Here is an 18,423-nt window from a genome sequence, read left to right as displayed (position 1 = left end):
ACAGACATGTTTATTTCAGTGTAAGATTGCAATATATTTCACCTCGTGAACACCAAATGTCAAATGCTTAGCAACTAATAAAACACTAGGTGCTTATACACCAGTCAATTGTAACCACGGCCCCTTCAGGTCCGGGGAATAGCGGGGACTTTGACTTTCGGTCCAGCCAAGCCCGGGTAAAACCCACGCCCTGCGGGGATGAACCGATGGTTAAATCCCCGCCAAATGCCCCCGCACCCCAGGGACCCTAAGTAAGGCACATTCCCCGCTATATTTGGCGCGAATACAAAACCACCGCATTCACCCGGCACTGCAGGGCCACCGGGATGGTAAAAACACGACCCATTTCCTCGGCTATCCCGGGTATACCCCCGGACCTTGGGGGCCGTGGTTACAATTGCCTGGTGCATTACTCGGTAAAATATATTGCTATTCTATACTAAAACACACATTTATTCTCGGTATGATCCCATATACTAAAAGAAGTATATATCACTTGTACACTGCCATATAAGTGAAGTCGTTAGTATCTTATAATAAATAGTTCATGAAAAGTATCTTGCCACTTTCTTAATGCACATTAAGCATCACATAAACTTGTTTATATGTTTCGTATCACATTCTGTTGCAGATATTATGTTCTTGAGTTATCGTCCGGGATGTCCGACTTTTCCCATATTCAGTGGCGACATGTCGGTACATTGGTTATCATCAGAGTTGTTATCTTTTGTGGCCTTATAAAGAGCATAAAATCCATAGAGAAGGTAAGTTAAATGCATTTTTTTAACACATATTTGACTGCATTTACATGTTTCACAGTACAACCGTGCCATGTCATACCACTGCACATACACGGTGGTAATGTGTATAATATTCATCGTTATGCAGTCGTTAAAAGTCGAAACTCCCTATGTCGAACTCTGTTATCTCGATGTTTGTTTATGTCGAACCTTTTTTCGAATAAATTGGGTTTTGTTAGACATGTTGTTTTTATGTCGGATATATCGAATTATCGTTTCCTCGAAGTATTTCCAAAGGTCACAACGACTTCGACATAGCGAGTTTGGGCTGTATACATGTATATATATATTTGTTGTTTTTAAACATTATTATTGCTTTAATAATCCATCAGTCAAACAAAACCACAGATTATAAAATAATTCATTGAAGATGAAGATAACGAGAATGTATGGAAACTATTATTTCAGGTCATATACGTGACGGCGACAGTACCATTCTTTTTGACAGTGGCCATCTTCATACGATCACTGATGCTGCCGGGAGCCGCCAACGGACTCATTCATTTTATCTACCCAGATTTCGAGAAGATAATGCAGCCAAGGGTAACCTTAATTAATTTCCATCGAAATATAAGAATCAAATTTCAAAAGGAAAAAATAACAAAAATGATTTCGAAAAAAGGAAATGTAAGTTTGACCTTATTTTTTTACTTGATACGAAACATTTCTCCTTTTTTAAACATTATCGTCCAGTGCACATTTGTTTCATATCCAATTTAGTTTTTACAAACAAAAACTTACGGTAGAATTACAATGTATATAATATCTTTTAATCATATACACTTAAATTGGTATTCAATATGACTTAATTCACTATATTGGTCAGTTTATAACCAGTAATCCGATTGGCTACATCGTTCTTAGATCCATTTAAGACCAATATTGAATACCAGCCCAGGTAAAGGAAAGTTGAGAAACCGGTCATAGATCGGAGGTACTTTTTTGAAATAAGCAAACACTTGTACATACTTTTAATTTAATCTAATGGCTTGCTAAAATAACTTGAGGCTTTTTGTCTAATTTAAGGTGTGGATCGAAGCAACATTAATGACGTTCTACACCCTTGGTTTCGGTTGGGGCGGGAACATGCTCCTTGGTTCACATGCACATTTTAAGGAAAACAGTCTCAGGCAAACAACTTATTTCTCTTTTCACTATGCTTTAGATATTTCAATTTTGTCATTTCATCTCTAAATTTCTCTCGAAACTCGCTATGTCGAACTCTGTTTTCTCGATGTTCTAGTTATGTCGAACTTCTTTCGAATTTCTTTTCGATTAAATCATACACTTTATATATTTCGGTTATATCGAATGTTCGTTATCTCGCAGTATTTTTAGAGGTCCAAACGATTTCGACATAACGAGTTTTGACTGCAATTGACATAACCATTTAGATGTATCCCTGTTGTGTCAACTGTAATAATCTTGTTACAATTGTGAAACCTTTGGAATATTAAACGTGTTTAACTTATCTGCGTATTGATGAATGTTTCATAAATTTTAGCCCTATATATCAAATTATAATATGCTTTCCTCTGCAGAACGTCTATCGTCTTACCCCTGTGTAATATGTTTATGGCTGTGTTCAGTGGAATGGTTTGTTTTTCTGTACTTGGCAACATGGCTCACAGCTATGGCGTTGAAATCACAGAGGTCATCAATGCAGGTACATTCTTAAAGTGACACTATTATATATATATTATATATATATAAGTGATATATTATATATCAAAATCAGTACATACACATGTATAACAAACATAAATTTAGACTGATAAACCTTTAACTGCTTACTAAATAATGCATTTATGGAAAATATTAACAATTGATAACAAGATTGTAACCGTGAATTTAATAGCAGAAAGCCCAAAAATTTAAATGTTTGGTGAATGCATAAAGATTTAATGTGGTCTACTATAGTCTCTTAAGGGAGCAATACTGTGTTTTATGTTCATTTCTTTCAAATTAAACTCGATATCCTTCATAAGAACCATAATTTTTGACATTTCTTCATCCTTTTTGGAATATCAAAACAATATTATTAATTTTGGTAAATATTATTTGGAAGTAAGAGTGCATCTTTAAAAAAAGCCAGTAAGCATACGGATGAAAACGAAAATAAGAAAATGAGTTACTTCTTCATGAAAATAAGAAAACGAGTTACTTCTTCTTTGAATACATTTCAGAGAAAAACAACCAATTTTCACTAAGCTAAAATGGTGAACGTTATTTTTATTTTTATTATTATTACGGGGGTTCTTCTTTTAAATATTCAGTTCCCTGAACTATATTTTAATTGCGTTATTTTTATACTTTTCTTGTTAATCATTTACATTTCATATTTTATTTAAAAGAAATAATGTGAAGTATATAAATCATTGTCAAGGAAGTTTGAATTGAAATAATTGAAAATTAAGTCAGCCTGTCATTTAAAAAACAACGTGAGTGGCAGTTAACATAACGGACTAGTTCTCACACTATTCAACGATAATATCCATGTTAGGTAATCAGCTTTGACAGATCTTGACCAGAACTTCATTTTTTTACATGCTATAGTTTTTAAATTACACGTTTTAAAGGATTAAAGAATCCATAGATTATTCGTACGTAGGATATGAGCATGGTAATAATAAAACAATTGATTGTTCTTGTCACAAAGCTTGTTTGTTTCCCCAAGACAGAAGGGGTTTGTATAGTCGTGGTGACGTTGTCAGCTTACATCGGAATCTGTGCCGAATTGGTGCAGACAGTTATAACTTACAGCCATTATTGACAGAACACGTTCCATATATTCAAATGAAACTTAGAGCATATGTTGCGAGAGATAAAAACCAACGTAATGTTAGGTCCATAACTCTCACATTTATAAACTTGCTCTGCTAAAAAGGCACACGCATCATATAAACGTTTGTGTTCGATCCGTTGATCTATTGTTTGGCGAATATACCACAAACTGGTGGGAATAAAACGCCTCCTATAGCCTCAAAAATATGTTTCAGTCACACTAGGGGATGTGATGGGGTCAAGCCAAAATGCAGCCATAGGGCGCAGGCAAACCTTAATAAACCCAACAACAACAACAACATTCAGTAGTGTAGAGCTGTGGGACCACTCTAGATGTCATTCATCGCCGGTTCCGCGTCATTTTGGCGAATATCCCATCAACCGATGGGAGTAATACTCCCCATTTGGCTTCAAAATTCTGTTTAAGTCACACTTGGGGATGTGACAGGGTCCAGCTATATTGCAGCCATTATAGGGCGCGGGCAGACCTTTATAAACTCAACAACAAACAAAGTTGATCCATTGTTGTCACAACCTTTCCTCCCCAGGTATGTCCGTTGGCATTGTGGCCTATATAACTGCCCTGTCTGCGCTGCCCTTCCCACAGATATGGACAGTCTGCTTTGTAGCAGCCATAATACTGACAGGGATAGACGGACAGGTACCGTTTCGTTAATAATTTTGTAAAATTTCGAACACCAAAATTAATTAATAAACGATACATTTACATTTCGTGTTGTTAAAGCCCGAAGCAACCAAAACCTCCTATATTGTTATGTCGTTCGATTTCTTTCGGGTATTTACCCTACGATTTGTGTAATATGTTGGTTGGTCTACTTCCATCATATTGCTCTAAACAATTCATTGCGCGGTTCATCCTTGTAGTAAGCATAGCATTATACAGCGTCGGATACCCACGATACACACGACGCTATGCTTCGTTGTGTACCGTGGGCAATTTGGCTGTGAAAATGTCGTAATCTTGAATAATTAATGAATCGATAACGTTATTCAGTGACAGGCTCGATGCATGCATAATTGAAACCATTTTAGGTAAACCTAGTATATTATTCATTGATCAAAAGGAATATTATTTTTCCATATCAGTATTGTCTTTTACATTACAGCTTGTGCCTATGGACATGTTGATGCAAGTCCTTGGCGATCTCTTCCCAAAATTGAGGAGAATTCCGACATTAATCGTGGTCGGGCTTGTATTCTTCATGTTTTCGTTGCCGACCTGCACTGGGGTAGGCAATTTAATACTTTTGTTAGAGTCATTGTATTGAAGCTTCTTTAACAGCTTTTCAATAATTCTTGAAATATCTTAACCCTAGTATAATTGAATTATTTCTATTCTGCCTGGTAGAAGCAATGCTCATGTGCATGATCAAATATAAAATTACGCATTTATTGGCACTGATTCGCACTACACAATGCCAAAAAGGCCAATGAAACCTATGGTGGCATATAACTGCCGTACGATAACCTGAGCACGTTCGCGATTTGTTTCGTGTTAACCACTTTATTATCTACCAAAATAGTATCGCGAAAATTTACTAGATAACTAGAAAATTATCGCGAAAATTAAGTGATTAACACGGAACAATTCGCGAACGCTATCAGGTTATCTTATGGCAGTAATATGCCACCATAAAATTAAAAACCCATTGGTTAATTAAGTTTGTAGGTCGTGGCCTATGTATTTCTGTGATATTACCTCTTTACCTTGGCGGCAGTGTCGAGGTCTACTGGTCAAACGCTTATGATAAACTATATTTATTTTACAACAATTGTGAAGTATGCTTATGCTAAGTCACTCCCTTCATTACGATGTTTCGCGAGACAGTCGTCTAACTTGTTTTGTGTGCGAAAACGGAGTACCAGGAACACCCTACTGTAATGTGGATCCAGTAATTACAGGCTCTATTCACCACCTCATAACTATAAATACTTATCGTCCTTTGTGGGGGACGTCTAAAAGAGTCGTGCTTGACAAATCTGACCTGGGTAATATTCGGTCTGTGCACTTTTCCCCACAACCTAACACAAGTTATACTCTCAATGACGGTGACGCCTTTAGATTGGCTAATGACATCGAAAAAATAAATGAACCACATCCAAAGAAAGGCTAGGCATACGATCCAATGGTTTATGTAAATCATTGTAGGCTGGGGCGTATATATTTTTGTGGATGGATTGGTACAACGGAGCGTGGATCGGCCCGATAGTTGCCTTTGTTGAACTGGTGACAATTGCTTGGATTTACGGTAAGTGCCTGGGATTCTTATTCCTTTCATGGTTATTTCCCTCTTTGTTTGAAAATAACAACACAATACTATATTATTCGTAGATTTTACATATTTTTTAACAATTATAAATATTATGATTATTCTTCACGTTTTCGGTTCATTATTCATGCGGCTGATGCGTATGCATTTGTTGTATGTTAAACGTTTTTACTTTCAATGCGATTGAAGAAAGAAACGTGAGTATAAAATTTTGGATTTAGACATTTTGATTTTTTTGTAAGTATCGGTTAAGAAAAAACATAACTTTTGATTAAACGTTTAAAGCTGCACTCTCACAGATTGAACGTTTTTTAACTTTTTGTCTCGGAACGAGCCAATTTTTGCAAAAATCCATGAAAACCAGTTATATAAGACTGCTGACAAAAAATTAGATCGCAGAATTTTATATTTAAGTTAAAAAAAGGATGTTTTATGCATTTTTCTTAAACCGTTAGTAAACCATAAAACATTAATTTTCGAACGCAAATATGAAAAATCTACGATCAGATTTTTGTCAGCAATCTTATATCATTAGTTTGCAGATATTTATGCAATAATTTGCTCTTTCCAAGACAAAGAATAGAAAAGTTGTAAAAATGGTATATCTGTGAGAGTGCAGCTTTAACTTGAACATAATTGTTTGAGTAAACTTGATAGCATGCATTATTTGTTATGTGCCCTTTCTCTTGAAAACATACACTAGGGTTATTAGTACTGCGTTTTGATCCGGGAGATTGTATTCGACTCGAGTGGATTTTTTGCATGTTCGTATTTCACGAGGCGCAAGCTGGGTGAAATCAAAATCTGCAAATACGATATTCCGGATCAAAACGCAGTACTAATAACCCTTTTATTATATACATTACTGGTTACATCACTTTAAAGCCACATGTTTTCATTATAATATCGTTTTAACGACGCATTATTTTGTTTTATGACGTCATTTTAACATCGCGCAACGATACTTGTTATGACGTGACGTCACATGAGTGGAATACGGCCGTATTGAACTGGAGTGGAATATGGACTACCGTATTTTGCGATATGTATTGCGTGTGGATTTATGATGGGTATATAATAAATTTATTTATGATGCTTGTATTTGCCAGGAATGGATCGTTTCAACGAGGATGTCCAGATGATGATAGGCAGAGATGTTCCTATGGTTCTTCGAATACTTGCAGCTTTTATCGCTCCAATCATAGTTTTGGTAGCACTACTGTAGTGATCCATTATTCAAATATTATAATTATACAGCTAAAATTTTCAAACAAACCATTTATCGACCATCCTACCTAAATTTCCACAAGAATGACATAAAGGCTTAATAGTTTTGATAGCAAGAATACATTTTCGTAACAATCAAAATCAGTCGAAATCCGTTGGCTCGAACTCGCTTGGCTCGATATCCTCGTTGGTTCGAACTTGATTTAGAGGACCGATTTATTTAAACTGAAGGTTAACAATCCCGCTTGGCTCTAAGTTTCCGACGCTTGGAGTATTTTCGCCGGTCCCTGGGAGTTCGAGCCAACGGGGTTCGCCTGTACAGCAAAACCCTCTATTCAGACCACCTATTAAGAACATTTATAACGGGGTGGTATCAGAAATACGACATTAACAATATACCGTTTTTCTTTCCCGCAGATTATATTTCTGACGAGCTGTGTTGAGTACGTTCCCCCATCGTACGGCGAGTACGTATACCCATCCCTGGCACGTGTACTTGGATGGGTCAGCGTCGCCCTTGTTATGTCTCCTATGTGGATACAGGCGGTACAGACTGTCAGGGCAGAACATGGGACAATAGTAAATGTATGTTCATAGCCGTTGTTCTCTTTTCGTCTATCACCTTCTGTAAATAACTGGATCAAGGGCCTTTCACAGTGCAAAAGTGGGTGGGGAAGGGGAAAAATTAAAAAGTTTCAAAAGTTCATGTTTTATTTAGTTTTAATGAACGACCTTTTTTGGAGTAAACATACATTCTTGGTGATATGTTTTGGGGTAGAAAGGAGTTGAACAAATTTTACAAAAGAAGATTTTATCAGATTTTGGATAAAAACGCATTCACCTTTATGAAAAAGTCTGTCGTCATTTTTAATTTTTTTTTTGTGTTTAAATGACCTAGGCTACCTAATCAAAAATGTCTTGAGAGTTCTTGATGATATCTTTAATAAATAAGAAAGTTATTCAAAACAATTGTGAAAATAGTGGATGAAATTCATTTCCTGGTAACAAAAATGCGAATATCCTTTTTAAATTGGCCGCAGTCATCACAAAGCCTCAAGACATTTCTGATTGGGCAGTTCCGATAATTTTGACTCATAAACATATTCATTTTGTATCAAGACATTTCCAGGAAAACGTAAATGTTTTTTGATTGGAAATCTGATAAAATATTCTTTCGTAAAATTTGCTCAACTCCTAATTACAGATTCACATGTTGCAACGTATATATGAAATATGCTTGCTAAATATTGAACCTTAAAACTAAATAAAAATGGATTTTTTTTTGTCCTTCAAACGACGTTTGCATCGTGGCCGGCCTTTAATGAATTATTTATATATTCCACGGTCAGCTTGACTCTATTCACAAACACGGCCGAAACCATTACAAATATGCATCCTTAATTGTGATACAACCATATCTAGCAGTTAATCATGCGCCAACTGGCCTGTTACAAATTAGTTCGTTTGTCCACATACATTTGATTTAGTACGGGGGTGAAAATCAATTTTCTTAAATTTGATTTCAAACACGACCTCAAATAAGACCTTTCAATCACTGTTTAACAAAATATCAGGTCCACAACAACAAACCCACCGCAGATTGAGGTCTTGATGCCTTAACATCTTCTATTTCTATATTGATCTACAACCGTCATGGCCGTGATATCAGATCGGCAGCAAATACGGCCTTACACGGTCATATGTTTGTTTACTTCATTAAAGTATTTATTTCAGTATCAACTTCCTTTTGTTACGCGCAAAAGTTACCTCACATAAAAGACAATCGGTTGTTCGCCAGAAACAATGGTGACCACATGGACATCGCGAAAATGTTTTCATCTTTTAGTTCGTATTCCATGAGTTTTGAGGAGTCTGTGCAAACACTTTTAAAACAAAATGTTTTTGAAGGGAAACACACAAACAGAGTTATGAGAGTATAGAACAACGCTCTTTATTTGATGAATTATACAATAAAAAGTACTGGGACAAAGCCGAGTAGTCGAAATTTTCAAAAATAAATTCGAACAGGAGGTACAAAGCAAGGGCCGAACGCCAATGAACACAGACGTGTGTACAAACACCACATACACAAATACAAACACCCCATACACAAATACAAACACCACATACACAAGTACAAACACCACAAAAACAAAAAACACCACATACACAAATGCAAACACCACTTACACAAATACAAACACCACATACACAAGTACAAACACCACAAAAACAAAAACAAAACACCACATACACAAATGCAAACACCACATACACAAAAACAAACACCACATATACACGTACAAACACCACATACACAAATACAAACACCACATACACAAATATAAACACCACAAACACAAACACACACCACATACACAAATACAGACACCACATACACACATACAAAAACCACATACACAAGTACAAACTCCACTTACACACATACAAACACCACATTCACAAATACAAACACCACATACACAAGAACAAATACCACATACACAAATACAAACACCACATACACAAGTACAAATACCACATACACAAATGCAAACACCACATACACAAGTACAAACACCACATACACAAATACAAACACCACATACACAAAAACAAACACCACATACACAAATACAGACAACACATGCACACATACAAACACCACATACACAAGTACATACGCCACATACACAAATGCAAACACCACATACACAAGTACAAACACCACATACACAAATACAAACACCACATACACAAAAACAAACACCACATACACAAATACAGACAACACATACACACATACAAACACCACATACACAAGTACATACGCCACATACACAAACGTACAAACACCACATATAAAAATACAAACATTACATACACCAATACAAACACCGCATACACAAATACAATCACCATTTACACAAATACAAACACAACATACACAAGGACAAACACGACATTCACACATGCAAACACCACATACACACATGCAAACTCCACATACACACATACAAACTCCACATACACACATGCAAACACCACATACACACATACAAACTCCACATACACACATGCAAACTCCACATACACACATACAAACTCCACATACACACATGCAAACACCACATACACACATGCAAACACCACATACACACATACAAACTCCACATACACACATGCAAACACCACATACACACATACAAACTCCACATACACACATGCAAACACCACATACACACATACAAACTCCACATACACACATGCAAACACCACATACACAAATACAAACTCCACATACACACATACAAACACAACATACACAAGGACAAACACAACATACACACATACAAACTCCACATACACACATGCAAACACCACATACACACATACAAACTCCACATACACACATGCAAACACCACATACACAAATACAAACTCCACATACACACATGCAAACACCACATACACACATACAAACTCCACATACACACATGCAAACACCACATACACACATACAAACTCCACATACACACATGCAAACACCACATACACAAATACAAATACCACATACACAAATACAAACACCCCATACACAAGAACAAACACCACATACACAAATACAAACACAACATACACAAATACAAATACCACATACACAAATACAAACACAACATACACAAGGACAAACACAACATACACACATACAAACTCCACATACACACATGCAAACACCACATACACACATACAAACTCCACATACACACATGCAAACACCACATACACAAATACAAACTCCACATACACACATGCAAACACCACATACACACATACAAACTCCACATACACACATGCAAACACCACATACACAAATACAAACACCACATACACAAATACAAACACCCCATACACAAGAACAAACACCACATACACAAATACAAACACAACATACACATATACAAATACAACATACACAAATACAAACACCACATACACACATACAAACACCACATACACAAGTACATACACAAACGTACAAACACCACATATAAAAATACAAACACCACATACACCAATACAAACACCGCATACACAAATACAAGCACCACATACACAAATACAAACACAACATACACAAGTACAAACTCCACATACACACATGCAAACACCACATTCACATATACAAACACCATATACACACATACAAACACCACATACACACATACAAACACCACACATATACAAATACCACATACACACATACAAATACCACATACACACATGCAAACACCACATACACAAATACAAACACCACATACACACATATACAAACACCACATACACAAGTACAAACACCACATACAATAACACAAACACCACATACACAAGTATAAACACCACATACACACACTTACAAACACCACATACACAAGTACAACTACGAACAGACTTTTCTTTATAAACAAGCTTTAGGTACATCAGAAAACGCAACCATTTAATTCAAAGTGTGTATCTTTTTTTCTTCAGAAACTACAACAAGCACTGTCTCCGTTATCAATTTGGGGCCCGTGTGAAGGGGAATTCGAAAAGGAATACAAAATGAAGCAATCCAAGTTTAAGAACAGAAATATATTCGATTTATTCGTTTACAATTTATTTGGAAGAGTAAGGGAGCAGAAAGTTGACGCAAATATCTACAAGAACGGATTGATATGAGGATGTCGTACATTGTATTTAACCGGATTTTCAAACTCAATCATTTTTTTTTTAAATAAAAAAAATCTTATAATTCTAAACTAAAAATTATAATACCGAAAATGTGAAAAATACTGTATATTTAGAGGATATTTGTTGAATTCAGTGTAAGATCGTATTTTATTTCACGAGTGGTCACAGAAAAAATATTTTCACGAGTGGCGTAGGGAAGTAACGAAGGGAAGTAACTGCGGTATAATCGATATGTCAAAGTTACCTCCTCTTCGCGCAAGCAGTCCTTCCACTAAAAAAAAGTTCCACACTTTATGAAAATGGTTGTTGGAATTTGAATTTAGATTAAACCCTAGTTCCATCAACGAAACCTATCATGTTTAACATTTAATGAGACAAAAAACAAGTATTTAAACAAAAGCATTTCGTAAATAAAAAAATGTATCGCGAAGAAATACAATTCAATGAAACTTGAGCATGTGACATTTTTGTACATTCAAAAACAATTTCAACAGATTTAAATTAACAATGATGGACTTTTACAAGTGTGTATTTGTAAAAGCAACGGAAGTCACTGTCGCTTCAGACTCTGGATCTTACGGGGTTTTTTCGGGGTGAATACATGCTCAGTGCAGCCGAAGGATGTTTTGTTGTTGAGACAGCGAATTAGTTTCATATCTATTAAAGTTGAATGTCACATTCCCGTGTGTTTACGAAGACCCCAGAGGAAATGTCGAGGATGTGCCCGAAGATGCTTTTGAGAGGGATGCAGCGGTCACATGTACGCGGTTAGAGTTTGTAGGAAGAAATGGTCTATCAACTCTATTACTAGCACATGTGGCAAAGTAAATATTCAACCGATACCTACCAATTGTAACAGTATTTTCCATGAAATAGTTCATACATAAATTGGTAAGCTTGTTCTTTTTGATAGTTATAATCAATCGCAAAAAAAAAATGTTTGTTTTATTAAAATTATTGCATAAAGATGGACAAAATAGTCCCGAGTTGTCTGTACAGAGTGGAATTGAGCAAGGGTTATCATTTCACTCGAGCCAGAGTTATCATTCAGTAATATTTTTCACTCTTTCACCGGTATGCATGAAATAAGTACTGTATATTATACTATGTTAGTATAATATACAGTACAAAGTGCATATTTATTAAAAAAAATATTTTTCAATATTTTTTCACAAAATCGGTATTATAAATTTTAGTTTACAATTATAAGAATTTTTGTAGTAAGTCATATCATATCAAGAGATCAAAAAAAAAAATGTCGGTTAACAGCATGTGTGTCTGTCACGTAATTGTAACTTTGATAATAAAACTTTAATATGTATTGACTTCAGTCCATTGCAATCTTATCATATATTTCAAATATAGCTCCCTGCCGTATTATTTGGAACAGGGGTCACCGAATCTCAGTTGTGTTGTAGAACTGTAGAAATGAAGGTGTTGGTTATAATTTCTATACTCTTTGGAGTAGCTTATACCCTTACGTGGAGGGACTGCTGTAAGTACACAATCATATACGTATTATAAATATATTGCTATAACATGTATATTAAGTAAAAACTGTATTTTCAAATAGCAAAAAAACACAATTGTATAACAGCCGAAATTTTGCTTTTTTTATATGGATGATTGCGTTTTATGTTAAAAAAAGATCCAGTTGTCTAATAAGTTTTTGTTGGTAAAAATTAATTACAATTAAAAATATCGACCCAACTCACATATTTATATTATTATATATCTATTCCCATTCTTACCGAGACTAAGACTAGTACTTCAACTACTTTGAAAACTAATTTTTAATTTTCTATTTGTTGGCCTGCTCCTGTAGTTATCAGTGTATGAATTTTATTAGAAATTTACATTACATCAACAAGAAATCATTTTTATACATGGCTTGTCCGTGTTTTTTCCTCATTTATTCGTTATCCCAATATTTTGTTTAGGGGTACTCATTTAATATGAGATTAATATAAAACTCATGGATTTGGCTATGTAATCTATTATTTCACTAAAAAGAATAATTATCTAAACATAACTTAGACGTTGAAATTTTCACACATACACACAATACACTGACACGTAACTGAAAATAAAGCAGGGCTGGTATTCAATATTGGTCTTCATTATATCTAAGAACGATGTAACTAATCGGATAACAGGTTGAAATTAACCGACATAAAAGGTGAACGAAGTCAAATAAGGAGCAAATTTCGGAATTGATGTCAATGTCGGGGTATGAGTGCAGTTGGGCTGATTAAAGTGTGTGAAGTTCGAATTGTTTTGCCATTATTTATTTTTTCAAATGCTGGTCACGATTTCCCCTTTCAGTTTAGCGCCAAAACATCGCACAGATATTATCTGTACGTAAATCTTAAGGATTTTTTTCGTTTTGATCATTACGATCAAATGAGTTAAACACGGTTATGTATTAAAGTAAAGAAGAAAAAACAACAATAAATTAAGTCTTCTTTGCGTTAACCTATATTGTGTTGTATACTTCAAAAACATTCAGCCAAGACGCCCGACACAGATGCCGTCACATTTCACGACTTCCAAATATCCCCGGACGCGATAACCTTCCCTGGACAAGTACACCTTCACCTGAACATGACCTTTCACAGGGTCGTGGAACACGCCTTCATCGATATAGAAATTAACAGAATGCTGTTCGGCATTCCCATCAAACTGCCATGTCTTGATGAGTCCATGGTAATCGGGTCCTGGTAGGTCTTACCTTACAGCATACTCAGTTTTCATTAAATTTAAAATAATTTACTTTGTAGAGAGTAATATCAGTCTTAGAAATTTATATTTATTAAGAAATCGTATGCACATAGTTTAGTGCACGGAGGTTTTAGAGTTTACAAGGGGACCCCGCATCCATTAACTGCATCGTTGATGGGCAATACCACATACAATGTTGTGTAAGTGTTACCTTTTAACTGGGTGAAGGCTAAAACTAAAGATAAGAGTCTATCTAGAGCAGGAACAGTGTGTAACAGCGATGAATGATATCTTAATGACCCATAACCAAACGAGAGGCTTAAGAAAGATGATGCAACTCCCTGGCCATGAGCGGTCCCCGACTGAGGCTCTGAATGGTCCCCATGTGGGGCTAGGAGAAGTCCCGAGGGAGGCTCAGAGCGGTCCTCGGGAGGGGGTTCATAGCGGTCCCCGACTGAGGCTCTGAATGGTCTCCGTGTGGGGCTGGGAGAAGTCCCGAGGGATGCTCAGAGCGGTCATCGAGAGAGGGGCTCATAGCAGTCCCCAAGGGAGACTCTTAATCGTCCTTAAGAGGGCTTTGGAGCAGTCCCCGACGGAGGATTAAAACGGTCCTCAAAGGGGGTTCAGAGCGGTCGCCAAGGGAAGCTCAGGGCGGTCTGATAATAAATGTAATGGGATTTGCTATGTAAACAAACATGTTTATCTCACATATTTTAAAAAGCCTCAAAATTAACAAAAGTTTAAAAAATCTATATGAGTGGATGAAAAACCATAGAAATTTTCATTTGCACAAAATATATTCTGTGTGCACACAAATTGTCTTTCAGCAACAATGCGGATGCGTGCCACATATTTAACAGCATCCTTCGGGACCCAAACCATCAGACCGACTACGGCCACCAGGCGGAGAATGTCTTCTTCGCGGCTATTGGCCACCATATTCAGTGCCCTATTCCGGCAGAGAATATTGTCGTTAACGACGGCAGTTTCACCTTGTTTGCAGTAGCTGACTTCTTGAAACTTCTTACTAGCGTAAGTTTCCTTCATTTTAAGTAATTTTGAGAAGTAAATTTCTTTAAATACATTGTGCAAAATATTACCATATTATATTTCTAAAAAAAGATCAGTGACACTTTATTTTTCATCAACTTCTTTAAAGTACGAACACAGCTGTCCGCCTCCTACCCCCAGAACACCTGGCCCCAAAATCACGAAAATACTCAAGTTAAGCCTCAGTCCCAATCTCAACTCATTATACAACATAAAAGCATAGTATTATTCAAAATCTTGTATGCTTTTATACTTTTTGAAAACGTATTTTCTCATATAATATGTTATTGAAAGATTTTGACAATATTTCAAAGAAAACTTATTCTAGAGCAAAACATATACTTGGAAAATTGTTAAAAGGCAATGAATTGTACTGAAGTACATTTTTGGCTGTAGAATATTTTTCCGTTGGAATCTAGACCAAAGATTTATATCAACATATTCAACGATAAAATGCGGTTTTAAATTTTAAAATGTGTAAAATCAAATATTAATTTCAATAAATTTTGATTTTTTATTGTAAAATGAGTTGAGATTGAGTTTGAAATTTGACTTTTAAGTATTTTCGTGATATTGGGGCCAGGTTTCAGGTTTCGCAGTTCCTCCAAAATGCACACCATAGGGACTTGGTTCGAGTGTTATTCTTTTGTAAATTTCACGCTTTCGTATCATTCAAACAAAGTGAATAGATCTAAAACCTTACTAACATAGTGTTACATGTATATTTGGCACAGGGCAACTACCAATTTAAACTGAAGGCAAAGGACAGTAAAGATGGCCCCTACAACATCGGCTGTATGGAGGTCAATGCGACAGTATCAGACTCTGTGCAACCTGTCGTTGGATAGAAGTTACATAATAAAGAGTAAATGTTTGTCAAAGTGTTATTTTTTATGGTCATAAGCTGCATATGTTACTAACGGACCTTTATCAATCGGCATATTTTTGTTATTGTTCAAAGTGAATTAAATTGGAAATTATCACATTCAATTAAAATACATCATTATCGAGTCTTTTCATCTGAAGTATCATTAAATAGGACAAGCCTAGTACAGTTGAATCACTCCGGCCCGGCAAAATTCCCTCGAACTTCGGAAAATTCGAATCAAGTGGGAATGCTTATCTTCATTATATACAAATCGGTCCTTGACACCCATTTTGAGCCAACGGGGAATTCTAGTTCGAGCCAACGGGGTTCGACTGTAGTTCAAGATTAAACGAATGTCTTTTGAGGGACACGCTGTTATAAGGTCAGGTATATACCATACGAGATACAAAAAACAACAACACAAAGCAAAACTCTTAAAGACAAACTATACATTAATAAATACGTGGTCGATTAGTGTTGGGGTTACCGCTTTGGAACGATCATCGAAACGATTTAATTGGGGGGGGGGGGGGGGGCAGGTTCATGAAAACATCTCACATGTCCTTACATTGCGGTTACCGCTTTGAAACGGTCAGCGAAACAATTTAATTGGGGGGGGGGGGCAGGTTCATGAAAACATCGCACTTGTCCTTACATTAGGGTTACCGCTTTGGAACGGTCAGCGAAACGATTTAATTGGAGGGGGGGGGGGGGGCAGGTTCATGAAAACATCGCACATGGGGGGTGGGGGGCAGGTTCATGAAAAAATGAAAACATCGCACTTGTCCTAACATTGCGGTTGCCGCTTTGGATCGGTCATCGAAACGATTTAATTGGGGGGGGGGGCAGGTTCATGAAAACATCTCACTTGTCCTTACATTGGGGTTACTGCTTTGAAACGGTCAGCGAAACAATTTAATTGGGGGGGGGGGGGCAGGTTCATGAAAACATCGCACTTGTCCTTACATTGGGTTTACCGCTTTGGAACGGTCAGCGAAACGATTTAATTGGGGGGGGGGGGCAGGTTCATGAAAACATCGCACTTGGGGGGGGGGGGAGGTTCATGAAAACATGAAAACATCGCACTTGTCCTAACATTGCGGTTGCCGCTTTGGATCGGTCAACGAAACGATTTAATTGGGGGGGGGGGGGCAGGTTCATGAAAACGTCGCACTTGTCCTTACATTGGGGTTACCGCTTTGAATCGGTCATCGAAACGATTTAATTGGCGGGGGGCACAGATTCATGGGAACATTGCACTTGTCCTTACATCAGGAGTACGCAACCTCGCTATTGTCCTAACATGGGAGTTACCGTCTCAGAACGGTCTGCGAAAACATTCATTGGAGGGTTTTAAGGGGTTTATAGGTGTTCGACCATGTGAAATATTGTGGGATTTTTTTTCTTATTCAATAAATTAACCAAATGTGTTATTTGGTTCAGACATATACAGAGTTTTATCAATTTCTGCCCAAACAAAAGCACCTGATAAGATATGTCTATATAAGTGAATAAAGATATATGGAATGCCAGTTCAAATGTATGTATACTTTAAAAACAAATCGTGACCAGGTCAATACAAATTGGTACAACCGTACCGGAAATCTAAACCTTTGAAGATTTATATCGCCATGTACCATGTCCACCTGTCCACATTATCGGCGTCCGTAGCGTCACACTGTCAGCTCTCTTTTAAACATTTCTCACCTAATACTTAGGAAGCTTTGAAACAGTTCTAACGAGCACACTTTTTCGGGCCGATTCGAGAAACAGTTAGATCGGTCTTGTTTTCGAGTAGATCTCAATATCGCAAAAAATACTTAAAGGCCTAGTTTAAGGAATGTTTGGCATGACAATCCCCTGCTGTGCATCTCCTGCTTATTGAACTGATGTCACGGTAGGGGCCAATTTCCTGTGTATTTGTTTATTGGCTCAGGGCCATTTAGGGTCA

General features: G+C 36.6%; 2 protein-coding genes across 3 annotated transcripts in view; both read left to right on the top strand.

The window, feature by feature from the left end:
- LOC128232177 (sodium-dependent proline transporter-like) overlaps positions 1 to 13,152 on the top strand; it is a 29,427-nt gene extending 16,275 nt beyond the window's left edge. For both annotated transcript variants that reach the window (XM_052945585.1, XM_052945586.1), the window contains exons 5-14: positions 632 to 764; positions 1,209 to 1,343; positions 1,827 to 1,930; positions 2,342 to 2,466; positions 4,133 to 4,245; positions 4,712 to 4,834; positions 5,755 to 5,854; positions 6,985 to 7,085; positions 7,520 to 7,687; positions 11,633 to 13,152. In XM_052945585.1, the coding sequence (XP_052801545.1) occupies positions 632 to 764; positions 1,209 to 1,343; positions 1,827 to 1,930; positions 2,342 to 2,466; positions 4,133 to 4,245; positions 4,712 to 4,834; positions 5,755 to 5,854; positions 6,985 to 7,085; positions 7,520 to 7,687; positions 11,633 to 11,821 (1,291 nt within the window). In that variant the 3' untranslated portion in view covers positions 11,822 to 13,152. The remainder of the gene's footprint in view (positions 1 to 631; positions 765 to 1,208; positions 1,344 to 1,826; positions 1,931 to 2,341; positions 2,467 to 4,132; positions 4,246 to 4,711; positions 4,835 to 5,754; positions 5,855 to 6,984; positions 7,086 to 7,519; positions 7,688 to 11,632) is intronic.
- A 77-nt stretch (positions 13,153 to 13,229) lies between these two features.
- Positions 13,230 to 16,478, top strand: LOC128229713 (uncharacterized). The gene is made up of 4 exons (XM_052941519.1): positions 13,230 to 13,328; positions 14,343 to 14,553; positions 15,382 to 15,586; positions 16,339 to 16,478. Exons 1-4 carry the CDS (start codon positions 13,262 to 13,264, stop codon positions 16,450 to 16,452), a joined length of 597 nt encoding a protein of 198 aa, XP_052797479.1. The 5' UTR covers positions 13,230 to 13,261; the 3' UTR covers positions 16,453 to 16,478.
- The last annotated feature ends 1,945 nt before the right edge of the window (positions 16,479 to 18,423 follow it).

This window comes from Mya arenaria, chromosome 4 (assembly GCF_026914265.1).
Source record: "Mya arenaria isolate MELC-2E11 chromosome 4, ASM2691426v1".
NCBI classification, from domain to species: domain Eukaryota; kingdom Metazoa; phylum Mollusca; class Bivalvia; order Myida; family Myidae; genus Mya; species Mya arenaria.
The sequence above is the reverse complement of the archived record's forward strand: the minus strand, read 5'-3'. Positions and strand labels throughout refer to the sequence as shown.